The sequence below is a fragment of the Protopterus annectens genome, chromosome 11.part0 (genome assembly GCF_019279795.1).
Source record: "Protopterus annectens isolate FY-2018-M chromosome 11.part0, PAN1.0, whole genome shotgun sequence".
NCBI classification, from domain to species: domain Eukaryota; kingdom Metazoa; phylum Chordata; order Ceratodontiformes; family Protopteridae; genus Protopterus; species Protopterus annectens.
In genome coordinates this window covers 1,128,098,231-1,128,114,085 of record NC_056745.1, presented here as the reverse complement: position 1 = coordinate 1,128,114,085, position 15,855 = coordinate 1,128,098,231, and the positions used below count along the sequence as shown (strand labels likewise).

The following is a 15,855-nucleotide window of genomic DNA, read 5'->3' as shown; positions in this document are numbered from 1 at the left end:
ACACTGAATTGCTTGCAAATTTCCCTTTAAAGATTAGTTATATTGTACCTGCAGATGTCACTCAGAGCACATTGATCAGGCCCTTTATGGTTAATCGCTTGCACTTGTACGTTCCTTGTCTCTAACTAAAAAAAATTGCTAAGGGAAAAACAGTTGCAACTTTGCATATACAAGAGAGAACATGTGTATAGTTCAGCCAACACCTTGGACAGACCTGTAATGCTTAATTGCTTGTACATTTGTCCTTTGTCTGCAGCTAATAGCAGGAGCTGAAAGGGGAAAAACATTAACTAAAAAATGACAGAAAGAACTACCATTTGTTCTTGCTGTTGATCACTGTCATCTTTTTTGAGGCCTGTATGCTTTAAAAATTGCCTTTATCTTAAGTACATTAGTGTAGACACGTCTCTCTCTAAAAATGGGGGGGTATCTTTTAATTCTGCATGTGACATGATCAACATGCAAATACATATCCCCCAGCAGCTCAAGATCATAACAGTATATTAACTTTAACTTACTTCTTTTTAGCATTGTAATCTTATTCGAGTGTAAAGCCTAGATACAGATACAACTAGGGCACTTAATTTCTTAATTTTAATACTACTAGTGTAGATAACAATCAGTGGTAAAACTATCCCCACTTCACACTTCAGACTGCATATTGTACAAAAAAAGACCACCAAAAAAAGAATGCAATTTACATCACAAAAAACTCAGTACATGCTTTAATAAGAACAGAAGCTGTTTCACTTTATTTCTCCAGTTGTCCTTGTAAACATTAATGACAAAGTGGGGGTTATGCTTTTGAGTTTGCCCACAAGTTTAACACAGTCAGCAAACTTCCAGTCTTGTTCAGCTACTTCTTGCAGAACTGCAGTTCTCATATTTAAATTGCATCTAATGGGATTATCGTTTTACAGTTCTGTCATTTATTCACCAATTTTACATTGCTGTTGGTCTTTTTCCTGATTATCTCAACCTTGCAATACCAGTCTCTGCTTCATTTCTGAGGAACTCAATTCTTAGTCCACTCCTAGTTTTTTTTTTTTTTTTTTTTGACTCATGCATGTTCCTTAGGAACAATGGAAATATTTTCACTGGAAGCAACATTTATGCTTGCTGAATCACTCAGTGTTGACTAAAATTTCTTCTTTCCTTTGCCTGTTCTGCATTCACAAATGTCTGTCCCTTCAGGAAAAAAAGTATTCTGAAGACAGCTGTATATAACATTATGAATCTTGCATCCTTCATTTTTGCCTGCTGTGCAATGAATAATCAATTTCCTCAAACACTGTGGTGTCCGCAATGTTTAATACTTTTCCCACAGTTTTGCAAAGTGCAACTTTTTCTGATGGTACGATTGCATCTTTAATAATGTAAAGCATGGCTATTTTTCATGGCCAGATTTGGAGCTCATACACACACACACACACACACACACACACACACACGATTTGCCCATTAAATTAAAAAATCCTGCTGTGGAAAAGACAGTTCTGTTGCTTATTTGTACTTTCATAAAATGAAAACAGTCGTACCCCCTCCATTTTCTTTGCTTTAGCAAAAATCTCATGTCTACTCTGTGTGGTCGGTCTTCTAACTGTACTTTTTTGTTTTGTGAAACAGGTCTTTAAAAGCCTCATGTTCAGCTAGTCTTTCCTTCATTTCTAATTTCATCTGATTTCTGCAATTTTATCAGTTTATCTGAGTAACTACTTAATGTTTCTTGTATACTTTGACCTTTTGTCAATTGACTTTATATATTAATCCTGTCTCACTTATTTTAAATACATTTGAGTGCACCAGATTTGTTTTTTTTTTTTCTCTCCAAATTACTGGAAGCTGTCTTCTGCACCAAGGCTGAAGCTTGAACTGCTTTTTTTAATGAATGACTGTTGGGTTCTTCCCAACCAGAGCTTTTACTTCTTTTGCAGTTGATTTCTGTTTCTTTCTCTAAATGTCTTCTTTGCGGACATCCAGGCACTGTAATTACTAGCTAATAACTGAATTGTACCCAAGTTTATAGCTTTTACTAACTTTTTAACAATTTCTCAGTTTTCACACGAGAGAGGTCTAACCAACCTGCTGTTCAGTGTGCAGCCATCTTGGAAATCTCTTATAGCATGCCAGTCATATACATGTACATCAAAACATGTAAGGATATGGCATGGAGGGTGTAAAGTCTGTTGCTAGAATGTGAAGTTAATTTAAACAGCAAATTGTTAAAAGTTGTCAGAAGTATGTCACCGATGTGTAATACACCCTACTGAACTTACTTTGTATTCAGGGGTCCAGGTCCTACTGTTATTGGGTTTTAAGTATCATGAGACAGGTTTTAGATGTTGCAGGCCTTTGTAGGCATTTAAAAGTGAATCTTTGGCTGTTCTTAGGATGTGACATGTATGTTTCCTTACTGTAGTAATCCTTCATATCAGAAGGAGCTTGTATATTGTTGACATCATTAGTATAGTTATAAAATTGACATTTCAATAACTGTTTTTTATTCTCTGTTGTTTTTGTCATAGGACTAATGTTTTTTGTTTACCCAAAAATTAATTTTCTGCTCTGTAAAAGACGCTAAAGATGTAGAAAAGTGCATTGCATGTGTATAGCTTTGATGACTCTAATCTTTCTGTATAGGTGATGTTGCAGTGAAGATGTTGAATGTAACGGCACCGACACCTCAACAGCTGCAAGCATTTAAAAATGAAGTTGGTGTCCTTAGGTGAGTAGTTGCCCTCTTCATTTTCTGTTTAAGTATACATTCATGACTATTCAATTTGGCTTCAGCTAGATGGCATTGTAAAAATGTGGTGTTATGCTTTGTCATTTGAGGTGAAATTATGTCCGAGAGTGTTTTGGCTTGTATGATCCAGACATCTACTTTCCAAATCACTTCCACTGAAATTGAAGTGGTTGCTATTTGGACAGGGCAGACAGGACTTCCATTCACCAGCCTGTCTTTTAGCTCATTCTGTGGAATCCCCATGAGTTCAGAGACGAGCTTAGAGAGAGAATCCTTATAGCATGTCTTGGGTGTGCCCCACTACTTCCTTTGAGTGAGTCATGCCTAGATGGCCTTCTATTCATATGCTGCTGCATCCATAACATCAGGGAGTTTGCCTCTGGTGACCTGTCATACGTCCGGCCATTATACAAAAGTTAAATGCTACCGTTAGGGTGCTTGTGACGTCCCGCTTCTCTGTTTTGGACATCAGTCATAAACAGACATTGGGTATAAAGTGGATGTCAGCATGCACCTACTTCAGAACTTTTCTACCTCCTGTATGACTGCCAGCTCTGGTCCTTGCTTTTTTGAAAAAAGTGACTTCGCACCATCTGACTTTAGGTAAGTACCCCATAGGGTTTTTTTTTATTATTTGCTTGCTACTGCTTTGGGCTCATGTCAGGTAGATAGGGCAAGTATAGGTGTGGAAGGCAAATTCCACATAAGGACTCACCTGAGCTCTGCCTGTTTTGCTTAGGCCAAGAACATGACTATACCACCTGTAGTATTTGTCAGGCTTTCATCCCCAAAACCCTTAGAAGCTGCTTAGCAGCATTTACCTAGACAATCGGAGGCTTAAATGGTTAGTTTCTCATATGGATCTAATGTCGGGTTCCTCGGATGAGCCTCCAGTCAAGAAGGCGAAAAAGTCCAGGCCTGAACCGACTGCTTGCACCCTCCACTTCAGCCGTACCTCTCGAGGCTGGTGAAGGCCTGGAGTCCACAGGTCTTCTTTTGGACGATAGCCAGGAGGAAGCTGATACAACACCTGAGGTCACTTCCTGGAGGGATTCACAGGTGTCTAGTTCGGTCACCGAGGGGGGAACCTAGGCTCATAATTTCAGAGGGTCTGCTTGAGGTCTCTCACATTGTGAGATAGGATATAGCCTCTGATGTTGTAGAGTGCTGTCCAGTGTCCGGCCCTCCTACCCTTCATCATATTTCCGATTCTTCGCCATTGGAGTCACATAAAAGATAACACAAAAGACTAAGCATATTTCTCTTCCTCCATCTACCCGTTCTGTCAAACAGCCTCCAGATTGGTAGGCCTTCACCCAAGGCCTTCTAAACACTTTCCTGGCCTTGCTTCAGGCACTGACTCCGACCCAGGGCCCCCTTCAGCTTCTACCCCTAAGGGACCTTTTCCCAATGTCTACTCTGGAGAAGAGGATTCATCTAATGATGAATTCCTCACTTATTCTTTTCAAATTGCTTCTCCTCTGGGATATGTCTCCCCAGAGGAGGAGTTTAATGGCATAGACTCCCCAGGAGAGGACTTCAGCTTTGGTGTGACCATTGCACAAATGCAAAGCTTCTTCAAGTGGGACAGCAGTTAGGTCCCCCGAGACCCAAAAGAGATTATATTAACTACTCCGGTTGAAGTCTCGTAGCCCCCCTGATGTACCCCCCCCTACACCCTGCTTTCCTGGCTGCTTCAAAAAAATCCTGATTTGCAGCCCCCTGCATCCAAACACCCAGATAGATTCTATGAGGTCCCTGATGAAGCAAAATTCCTGTACAAAGCCCCATCCACAGACCCTTCAGTTATTACTTTGGCTGCTGATAAAACTTCTAAATTACTTCCCTCCACCTCTCTACTGCCCTCAGATAAAGAGAGCAGACTGATGGGGAGTCTGGGGAAAAAAAGTATACACCTCTGCCACCTTAGCAGTAAGATCCATCAACTACCAAACACACATGGCCAAATATTCTTTGGCTCTGATGGCAGATGTGGTCAGACAATTGGGAGAGCTCCCTGACTCCCCAGCCAAGGCCAAAATGTCTACTGTTTTTACTTCCTGCACCCAAGTAACCAAACACTCCATTAAGTGACATTACAACGCTGTAGAAGCTTCACCCAGGGATGCAGCCTCTGGATCTGTCATCAGGAGATGCTCTTGGCTTAGATTGCAGCCCCTCCCTGATGACATAAAATCTAAACTCCTGGATGCTCCTCTAGACAATAAAGGCTTGTTTGATACAGCTGCTGCTGACCTCTTCAAGGCCCTCCAGAATAAAGGCAAGGAACTGAGACATATTTTTGTCTCCCCAGTCCCACGTTTTCAAAGGAATTACCATGCCAGAACCTCCTTTGTGAGAACTTCAGCTAGGAAAATGCCAGCTAAGAAAAGTAAGGACCACAGGAAACCACCCCCTTCTAGGTCTGTTCCCTCCACTCCATCTAAACGGTCCTTTCAGGGGAAGCCTGGTAGCCTGTGATTACCAGGCTCTTCACCCAGACACCCCTCTCCCTCCCCACTTGGAAGCAGGTTACCTTGCACTCTTGGGTCCTATCTATCATACAGCAGGGATAGTTCATGACTTTGGGAGGTCAGACCTATTCCCAAAGACATTCCTCAAACCCCCCTCCCCTCGAGACCAATTACCTTTCTTCCCCCCAGTCGTGCAGGGACTTCTTGCTCAGGGAACAATTCAGGAAGTCCCTTCACTTGCAAGAGGAAAGGAGTTTTATTCAATAATTTTCCTGGTTCCCAGAAAGGAAGGGCCCTGGAGGCCTATCCTGGATCTATCACACCTCAGCACCTTCCTCCGGGTTCCCTCCTTTCGAATGCTTTATCTCCCAACCCTTCTGCCCCTGATTTTTCCACAGGGCTTCTTAGTATCCCTGGATATAAAGTATGCCTACTTACATATCCCAATCCAGCCACTGTTCAGAAAATTCCTCTGCTTCTCGGTGGATTTTGCACTCTTTAAGTTCTGTGCTTTACCATTTGGTCTCTCTATGGCCCTAAGAGTGTTTACAAAATGTCTGACTCCAGTCGTGGCCTTTGCCAGGAGAAAGGGAATACAACTTTTCTCCTACCTCTACGACATCCTCATTCAGGCTACATCATGTTCCATGGGCCTTACAACACCTGGACTTCACTATCTCCCTCTTAACAGATCTGGAATTTACTATAAACCTCAAAAAATCATCCCTGATACCCTCATAAAATCAGGTGTTCCTGGGGTGTCGGATTCAGATAAGGGAGATGATGGCCTGCCTTTCCCCAGAAAAAAATTGTGATGCTCTCTTCTTACTTCAGTGAACTTCTTCCTCTCAAAGCCATCTCAGCCAGGGATTTCCTCAAAATCCTAGGATTCATGGCCTCAACCATCCTCATGGTACCTCTGGCAAGGCTTCACATAAGGAAATTCCAGTGGTACTTGTGAACAGTCTGGAAGCAACACCTACGTCCCCTAGAGTTCATATCCCAATGCTTCCATGTCTGGGCAGGGAACTGAAGTGGTGGATAACCCATTTTCAGTCAAATCCTGGCCTGCCCTTACAACCAATGCCCCCTCAACCAGGATCTCTTTACAGATGTGTTAGACACAGGGTGGGATACAACCTTAGAAGAATGGAAAATGAAGAACACACGGACCCTCACTCAAAAGAAAGACCACATCAGTATCAAGGAAATGAGAGCCTTGATATTGGCCTTGATAATCAAGGATCAGCTTCTACCAGGCACTCTGAGGTGGTACACAGACAATACCACCGTGCTGTGCTACATCAACAAACAGGGGACAAGGTCCTACCTCCTGTGCAGGCTAGCACTCCAGGCTTGGGAAATCACCCTGGAAAAAGAGATCTTTCTCCAAGCGGTGTACATCCCTTCTGCAGACAATGTGATGGCAGACTCGTTAAGCAGGACCATGATCCTGTCACACAAATAGATGGTGAACAGAGATGTGTTTCTGGGCCTGGTCCATTGGTGGGGTATTACTGATGTGGATCTCTTTGCCTCCCCCATGAACAGACCGCTCCCAACCTTCTGTACTGTGGCAGCACACCCAGAAGCATGGAAGGTGGATGCTGTCTCAATCCCATGGAAAGGGATTTACGCTTATGCATTCCCCCCCTTCCCTCTCATACAGAGTCCTACTGAAAATTCAGAAGGAACATCCTCAGATATTGCTGGTGACCCCCCTGTTGGCCAAAGCAGCATTTGTTCCCCATATTACTACATCCAGCCAAGGGCAATCACCACAAGTTACCCCAACGAATGGACCTGCTCACACAGGAGAAGGGAACACTCTTACACCCCACCAACTGTCCACACTGAATCTTACTCTGTGGGTGGTAGGGTGCTGATTCTCTTCAGACACCTATACACAGAGGACGTGCTTCATGTTTTACAGGAAGTCAGGAAAGCAACTACCAGAAAATCTTACCTGTCTGAGTGAAAGAGATTTTCTCTGTGGTGTCAGAAAAATAACCTACAGCCACTGACAGCAGAGCCCCCAGTGGTCTTGTCTTACCTGTGTGACCTAATGAAGTCTGGACTATCCTATTCCTCCATTAAAACCCATTTATCTGCCATCTCAGCATGCCTGCCCCTGGTACATTCTTTGGCTTTAAGTTTAGAAGTCAAACTTTTTTTGTAAGGGGCACTACATCTCAGGCCCCCAAGGAAGCCTATTCTGCCTCCTTGGGATCTAAATTTTGTTCTAGAAAAATTGACTCCCCCACCCTTTTATCCAGCCAAAGACTACTCCCTGCCAACACTGCACTTGGAAAACTGTACTCTTCTTGACCATCACTTCAGCCAGAAGGATTTCAGAACTCCAGGTCCTTATGGCCTCTGCCCCTTTCACTGTCTTCCACAAGGACAGAGTATATTTACGTACTATCCCAACCTTCATGCTTAAAGTTGTCAATGAGCTGTCCTTGAACCAGGCTATCAACTTACCAGCCTTTTTCACCTCCCCACAAAACCCGGCAGAGAGAATACTTCACTTCTTATATGTACACAGACAGCTCAGATATTATTTGGCCAGGACCAAACCCATCTGCAGTTCGGATAGGCTGTTCATCTCATGCCACCCAAGAGGCCTGGGGCACCCTGTTTCCAAGCAAACCATATCCTCTCTGATGTCTAAAAACCATCTCCTTCTGTTACATAACCCATGTTAGGTCATGCCCCTCTCCTGTAAAGGCAAACTCCACTAGGGTAGTGTCCTCCTCAAGGGCATTCTTTAAAGGTTTGGACACAGCTGCTATTCTCAAAGCAGCTACGTGGTCCTCTGTACACACATTCACTAAGCACTCAAATTGAACATTCTCTCTAGAGGCAGAGCAGGATTTGCCAGAACCATCCTTCGTGGGTTTGGGGAAAGTGCTTCTGGTCCTCCACCCTTTTCTTAGGACAGGAGCTGTTGCACTATCCCTGATGTCATGGATACAGCAGCATATGAATAGAAGGACATAGCATTGTGTAAAAACTTGACATCACTTTAGATGTCCCCCTCTTCTATATGCTGCTGTATAGTTTCCCACCCAGCCTTCCCCCTCACATTTGCCTGACTCCTGGAATACCCACTCTGTAGCCGTTGATTCAGGCGACATTCAGTTCTGAAATAAGTGCGTGCTGATGTCTGCTTACAACTGACATCCAAGAGAGACGGTAGCATTTAACTTTTATATAATGGCCGGATGTACCAGAGTTCACCAGAGGCAAACTCCCTGATGTTATGGATACAGCAGCATATAGAAGAGAGGGACATCTAAAGTTATGGTAAGTTCTTGCACAACAATATTTTCAACTTCCATCAGTAGCACACTCGCGTATCATTTCCAACATGAAGCCTAGACCTCATTTGACTTCTCTCAGCTTGAAGGAACAGTGGCTTTGCTGTGAGCTTCTCCAGTCATTCCAGATGTTTAATCTATCATGGAGAGTTATCCCAGCAACCCTACAAATGATGCTTGTTTCCGCCATTTGTATCTGTGATCTCATCCTTTTGTTTCCTACTTAGATCTCATAAGCACAAGTGAAAAACACAGTATTTAATGAGTTTTTTTTTTAGTAAGAGTATTTATTTTTAGTATTACATTCTCATATCTATTATTAGCTCCCCATTGTTGCATTCCAGGCACAGTCTTACAAGATGGAACATTGTCTGGCATTACCTAATAGATCAAGCCAAAGTCACTGATAAGAACATAATGTAATCAGTGTAATGATATTTACTGAAACATTTCTAAATAGTGCTTTTCCAACCTTATAATTTTTCTTTTAACGAGTAGTACTCGGTCAAGTTCTTTCAACTAGCTTGTTTGCAGGCTACAGAGCACATTATATTCAGTTATTGTTGCCACCATCATCCCTTGATCGTTAATGATAGTATCATTTTTTTATTTGGCTACTGTTTAGTAATCATAATAGTTGCTATTTTGCCAAATCAAACAATGCTGTGTGTATTGGCATTAAACATGAGGCAATTACTGAACCAGATGTGTGTGTTTTGTAGACCGTCATGCTTGGAGAGTTCTAGCTTCTTTTACTGAAGTATTGTGTAAACCATTTTGTAGTCATTATCATTTTTGGATAGTCATAAAACATTTCATACTTTTGTGTCTAAGAATATCGTAAAAGAGTAACCTAAAAAGAAGGTGACTCAATGAGAGGCACTGTGAGATAGACCAGTTATAATGCTGTGCTTGTCCACATATGAGAGGGTAATAATCTACCGTCCTGGCTTACTTTGTCATAGGTTATAGTTTCATAGGTAAGTACTAGATTAGCTGCCCTTGCAACCTGTTTTAAGCCTAGCCAATTTCCCTCAAATGTGAGAATCTTACCCTGTGCCTTGTGCTTATAAGGGAAGCATGTTAACCATTATACCAGCCCCCAAACCCTAAGGTGTTCTGTTGCATTACTAGTGTTTAACTAATCAAATAAGGTATGGATTTATAGTTACTCCCTTATGTGGGATAGCATTGAATGGCTAAGCAGGGTCACCCAAGATAATGCATCTTTTTCAGAGAGTGCCACAAAGCCTGTATCTCCCCTTAACAAAACCTTACTATACCATATCTAAGAGAAGTAGGTACCATGTGTCATTTTTGATAAATTTCATTAAGTAAATTACAGAACTTCTATTTGTTTTTGTAAGTAAATGCTCCTCAATCTCATTGCTTATATCTATTAATCTTAACACCGCCTTGCATATTTTACACCCTTGCATTATTTTGAAATTTCCGTAACCCTTCACTGTTTCTGTAACGGGTAATTAAAATCCTGCCCAAAAGTGTCTAGGATACAAGGCTGTACTTGATTCAGTGATCAAAATATTGCTAGGTCGACTTCCAAGATGGCCGCACACTGATCAGCAGTTTAATTTCCAGATCCCCCTGTGTATAGAAAAGAAACTAAGAAACAACAGTTTGATTAAAATTCAGGTACTGCCTAGTTAAATGCACTGACTGGATGCCGGCAAAGAAGAAATTAAGAGAACCTGCAAAAAAATCAACCAGAAAAGGTGAAGAGAAAACACTGTTTGGTAAGAATTCTGTAGGTGTACAGCAAAAAGCATGTCAAGCTTCAGCTTTGGTACAAGAGATGGCTTCCAGTAAATTAGAGGGAAAAAAATCAAATGTACTCTGAGGTAAAGAAACATTGAAGGGGTTATCGACTCAAATAACAAAAGGCTGGAAGAAATAGAAGAAGCTTTAACTAGCTGTTCAGATGAACTGATAAAACTGCAAAAAGCAGAGGTTAAAATAAAGCAAAGGCTGGATGAGTATGAGAATTATCAAGAAGAGCTGATTCAAATATGGTAAGGTTAGAAGACAGCACACCCTGAAAAAAATGGAGTTTTTTTCTGTACCAGAGAAATTGGAAGGAACAGACTGTATTAATTTTATGACAGCACAAATAAGCAACTGCTCTGGTATTCCATAGCTGATTTTACTTACAACAGTATATGTTAAAACCTGACCGTGAGAAATCATCTGAGACCTGTATCAGTAAAGATGCAGTCACAGCAGCAGAAAGAGTTGATCCAGACAAAACTGTGGCAGAAGGGCAAAGTATTAAAATTGTAGACAGCAGAAGTTTGTGGGAAAAAATAAGTTATGTACTCACCATAATGTTCCATGTATGTAGTCCATCTCGCCGACCATTATTACGTGTGGGTTTGGAGCCGATCCTCTGCTCCGACTCGGCTGCTTTTAGAAAGCCTGAAAACTTCTGATTGGCTTTTGGCTAGGAGGTATCCCATGGTGCATGAGCACACTCCCCAGATCTTGTTTGCCGCTAGTCTATATAAGGAGAAAAGGTAGAAAGGAGAACAAAGGTTCGGAAGAATAAACCCTAATAAAAGTGTCCATTATGATATAAATCACCACCGTAGAAAACTGTTTCCAGATCCTCCTGGAAGGGGGCTGGTGGGTGGGTTCGTAATAATGTTCGGCGAGATGGACTACATACATGGAACGTTATGGTGAGTACATAACTTATTTGTTATGTAGTCCTATCTCGCCTCCATTATTACTTGTGGGACAGCATCCCTAGAATCTTGTATGGGTAGCTCACCGGAAAATACTTCTGAGCACCGTGGAACCAAATGAGGCCATACCCCTGGAAGTTAGGTCCAATTTATAATGGGTAATGAAGGTATGAGGGGTAGCCCATGTTGCTGCTGCACATATATTATCAATAGGAGTCCTGGCTTGGAACGCGGCAGAAGTAGAAAATGATCTGGTAGAATGCGCTTTGACTTTAAGGGGTAACTCTCTTCCCTCAGAAGTATAAATGAAAGAGATGCAGTTAGAGATCCAGTTAGATAGTGTGACCTTAGAAACTGGCAAACCCATTCTTGTTTCAGCAAAGGAAATGAATAGCTGGTCCTGATTTTCTAAATCCTTTAGTTCTGTGGATGTAGAAACGCAATTGCCTATGCACGTCCAATTGGTGAAATCTATACTCTGCTTTACTGGTGTGATTGGGGAAGAATATTGGCAATTCGATAGTTTGATTCAAGTGAAAATGGGAGCAGACCTTGGGGATAAAGGAAGGATTCGTCCGGAGAGAAACCCTATCTTTGTGAAAAATTAAGTATGGAGGTTTAACTGATGGGGCTTGCAGTTCGGAAACTCATCTGGCTGAAGTTATCACCACCAGAAAAAGAGTCTTCCACGACAGAAATTTTAAATGACAGCTATGGGCTGGTTCAAAAGTTGACAAAGTAAGTTTAGAAAGGACTAGATTTAGATCCCAGGGAGGAATGGGATCTTGAACAGGAGGTCTTGACATCATAGAACCTTTGAGAAAGGTCTTGAAAATGTTTGTGGAACATAAGGTTAGAATCATTAATTCCCACATGAAAATTAGATATTGCTGCTAGCTGAACTCTGAGTGTAGCAGCTGCTGATCCCTGGTGAAAAAGTTCTGATAGGAACTCTAAGACAATAGGAATGAGAGCTGTAAATGGATTAACCTTTCTGTTATCTGCCAATATAGAAAATCTATTCCATTTACTGTTATAAAATTTTCTAGTCGACGGCTTATGAGAAGAGGTAATGATATGGGTTACAGCTGGAGACAGATTGTGAAGCCTGATTAATGATGGAACTGGAGCAGCCATGCTGTCAGTTTTAGAGTGTGGAGACAGGGATGAAGAGAACCTGACGTGTGTCAAGAGGTCTGGTACTGGGTCCAGAGTCCATGGATAGTCTTAACAGGTGAGGCCCGAGGAAAGGGAACCAAATCTGACGAGGCCAGTAAGGAGTGATTAGGATTATCTTGCTTCCCAACAACATTGCTTTCTATATAACCTTGGGAATGAGTGAAAAAGGAGGAAATGCATAAAAAAGTTCCAGGGGCCAATCATGGACGAGAGCATTTCTCGGAGAGTCTCCCGGAGGGGGAATGAGGGAGAAAAATGTGCTGCATTTGGCATTGATGGGGCTGGCAAAGAGATTGCAGCAGGGTTGCCCCCATTTGTGGAAGATCTGACGGGCTACTTTCTGGTTCAAAGACCATTCTTGAGGTAACAAAATTGCCCTGCTTAGCTTGTCTGCTATCACGTTGGATGTCCCCGGGATGTGCGTTGCAATGAAAAAGCATTGGGAAGAAATCGCCCAGTTCCAGACTCGCAGGGCCTCTCGACATAAGGGGTAAGATCCTCCTTGCTTGTTTAGAATACCATACCACCACCATGTTGTCTGTCTGGATAGCTATCATCCCTAGAGGGAGAAAGTTGTGAAGTGCTTGCAGTGCTAGAAGCACCGCTCTCATCTCTAGGACATTGATATGCAGGTGGGCCTCGTGATCTTGCCATGTGCCTTGGACAGTCCTGCCTAGATAATGCCCCCCCGAGAGGCATCCGTGGTCACAGTGGCAATGGGTTGGTGCGATACAAAGGGGGAGTAAATGTGGTAAGGTGACCTGGCTGAATCCACCAATGGGAGATCCTTTTTGCAAGAATCTGTGATTAGTATCTGGTGATGCAGGGGCAACTGCTGAAAAGACCACTGGGGTGACAGGAGCCATTGGAGTATTCTCATATGTAGTCTTGCTAATGGTATCAATGTTATAGTCGACGCCATTGTTCCAAGAAGTTGTAACACCACCTTCACTTTGACTCTTCGAAGGGGGAGTATCCTGTAAATTTGCTGTGAAAGATTTTGAATTCTGTCTGTTGGTAGCCTGGCTATCATAGAGACCGCGTCTGTTTGCTTCTATAAAGGTTATAGATTGAGGGGGCAAAGTTAAGGATTTTTCCCAATTTATAGGGACTCCCAACTGGGAACAGAGCTTGATTGTGGAGTCTTTGGATTGAACTTGAAGATGCCTGGTGGTGGCGGTCAGGAGCCAATCATCCAGGTATGGAAAAACTTAATCTTGTCTGGTCTGCCAGGACCTTTTGGATGACTCTTTTTAACAACAGCTTTTCTATCTCTATAGCTGCTTGATCCCTGTGATTGGGTGGTACATCTGGGATCCTTTTGGGAGGGTGTGGTGGAAGGGAAAAGGGTATAGAGTAACCTCTGGTAATAATGTCTTGTACCCACTTGTCTCAGGTGATATTTAGCCAGGCTTCTGGGTACAAAGACAGGCGACCCCCGACCGGCTTCAGAGACGCACAGTCGGGTTCCAGTAACGAAAGGAATCGCAACCTCCCTGATTTTGTGGACCTCCCCTGCTTCTAGGGCGACATCTACCATTTGTTCCTCCTCCCCTGCCTCTGAAGGAGGAATCACCCTGTGTATCCTGGAAAGATCTCTCTGATTTCTTGAACCACATTTTACCGCTCTTCTGACCTTTAGAGTAATGTCTAGAAGGGACGGTAAAACGGACTCCCACGGCAGAGAGTCTTTCCTTCCTATTCACACCTGGTGAGGGTATCTTTCATCTTGGGTCCAAAAAGAGAGGATCCGTCAACGGGAGCATTGGTGAATGTAGACTTGAAAGGTTCAGCAAAATTGCATAGACTCATCCAGGAGTGTCTCCTTAAGGAGACTCCTGAACCAGCCGCCCTACTCTCACCATCAGCTGCGTATGAGATCAGCCTCATGGAGGAGTTAACAATGGATGTTAAGGTAGCCAACTGAGTAGATGCTGTAGATGGGACTCCTTCAGTAGATGTACCTTGAAGAGCATCTCCTAACTCCTTCAGGAGAGCACTCTGAAGTTTCATGAAATGTGATAGATAATTTAGTGATCAGAGTGTAAAAGATGCTGAAGAGAAGATACGCTTCCCTTATCTATCCATCCTTCCGGATTCCTTATTGGGTGGATGGATAGAAGAAGTCTCTGCTAGCTTCTTCTTAGTGGCCGCCGCCACCACCATGGCATCTACAGGTAAGCCCTTGGATGAAAATTCTTGTTCGGCCTCCTGGGGACCTGTTCCACATCATCAGGAGTCTGCCATGCTTTCTGACTCACAAGATCCAGTAACTCGTCAAATGGGGGAGAGACACCCATGAAGCTGAGGGTTGAGACCCAAAAGCCTTCAGGTACACTGACTCCTCATCAAATGGGGTAACAGTGGGCCAGCCGCCTCTCTGCCTGAGGATGTCCAAGATGTCTGCAAAGGAGACATCTTCAGAGGACGACTTAGGGGACCCATCAGACTCATCGAGGCCAGTGTCAGATGTGAGAGACTCATCAGGGGAGTCTGCATGCTTCCTCTTACATGATCTCTTCTGAGGGGGCTCCTCAGCAAGGTTCTCTGGGGAGGCCCCTGAAGAGTGGGGGCCACCCAAGTGGGGGTCCTGAGGATGTGGGTCTCTGCCATCCGGGGGAAGAGAAGATGCTGAGACTGTAGTTGGCTCTTGAGGGAGTATAGCATCGGTACTTCTACTTGGGGGGGGTGAGCTATCCAGCGTGCTCCTTATCTTCATGAAAACCTATTCCTCCGGCTTCAAAAGACGCCTCAGTTCCAAAGAAACTAGAGGTGCCGACGGCTCCATAAGGATCGTCTCCGAGAACGATGTAGGGTCTGAGCTCACTCAGGCCGATGCACCAAGAGGGAGACTCTGCACCGAAGAAGTTAAGTTCCAAGTGTCCCCATCAGGGCCGACGGAGGAGCTTCGGACCCTAGACACTTCAGACGGCGCTGAGAGTGTCGGAGCAGAACTCTGCTTCGAGACAACCACACGAAGTGCTGGAACCGAAGACTCCACTGTAGTCGGTACTGGCAATATCAGCTCCAAAGGCCCGATCTGGGTTGGAAGAGGAATAAAAGCAGGATAGGTAGGAATCGGCTCCGAGACAGAGTGGGTCAGAGCTGATAAAATTTTGGCAAGGTTGACGACTTGAGGAGTCTGAGCACCACTCTCTCAACGTCTTCCTCGGGTAGACTCCTGGAGGATCTGGAGGACAGGGTGGGTGACCTTGTTCTTTGTAATATCGGTGATTTAAGGGCAGGGGAGACTGGTGGAATGTCCATTGACTGGCTCCAAAGAGGGCTGCTAGTGATCGGCACCGAAACACTTGCTACCGATACTGCAGGGTCTATGCCCAAAATCTCAGTCGGCCCCGAAAACTGTGGAGTCGAAGAGAAAGATACCAACTCCGCTTTTTGTAACTTCTGTGGTGGTTCAGAGGTAGAAG

General features: G+C 43.5%; 1 protein-coding gene across 1 annotated transcript in view; it reads left to right on the top strand.

Annotated features, from left to right (window-relative positions):
* BRAF (B-Raf proto-oncogene, serine/threonine kinase) overlaps nt 1–15,855 on the top strand; it is a 1,627,514-nt gene that overhangs the window by 970,546 nt on the left and 641,113 nt on the right. Inside the window, exon 13 of the mRNA XM_044088485.1 lies at nt 2,641–2,725. Coding sequence (XP_043944420.1) covers nt 2,641–2,725 — 85 coding nt within the window. The remainder of the gene's footprint in view (nt 1–2,640; nt 2,726–15,855) is intronic.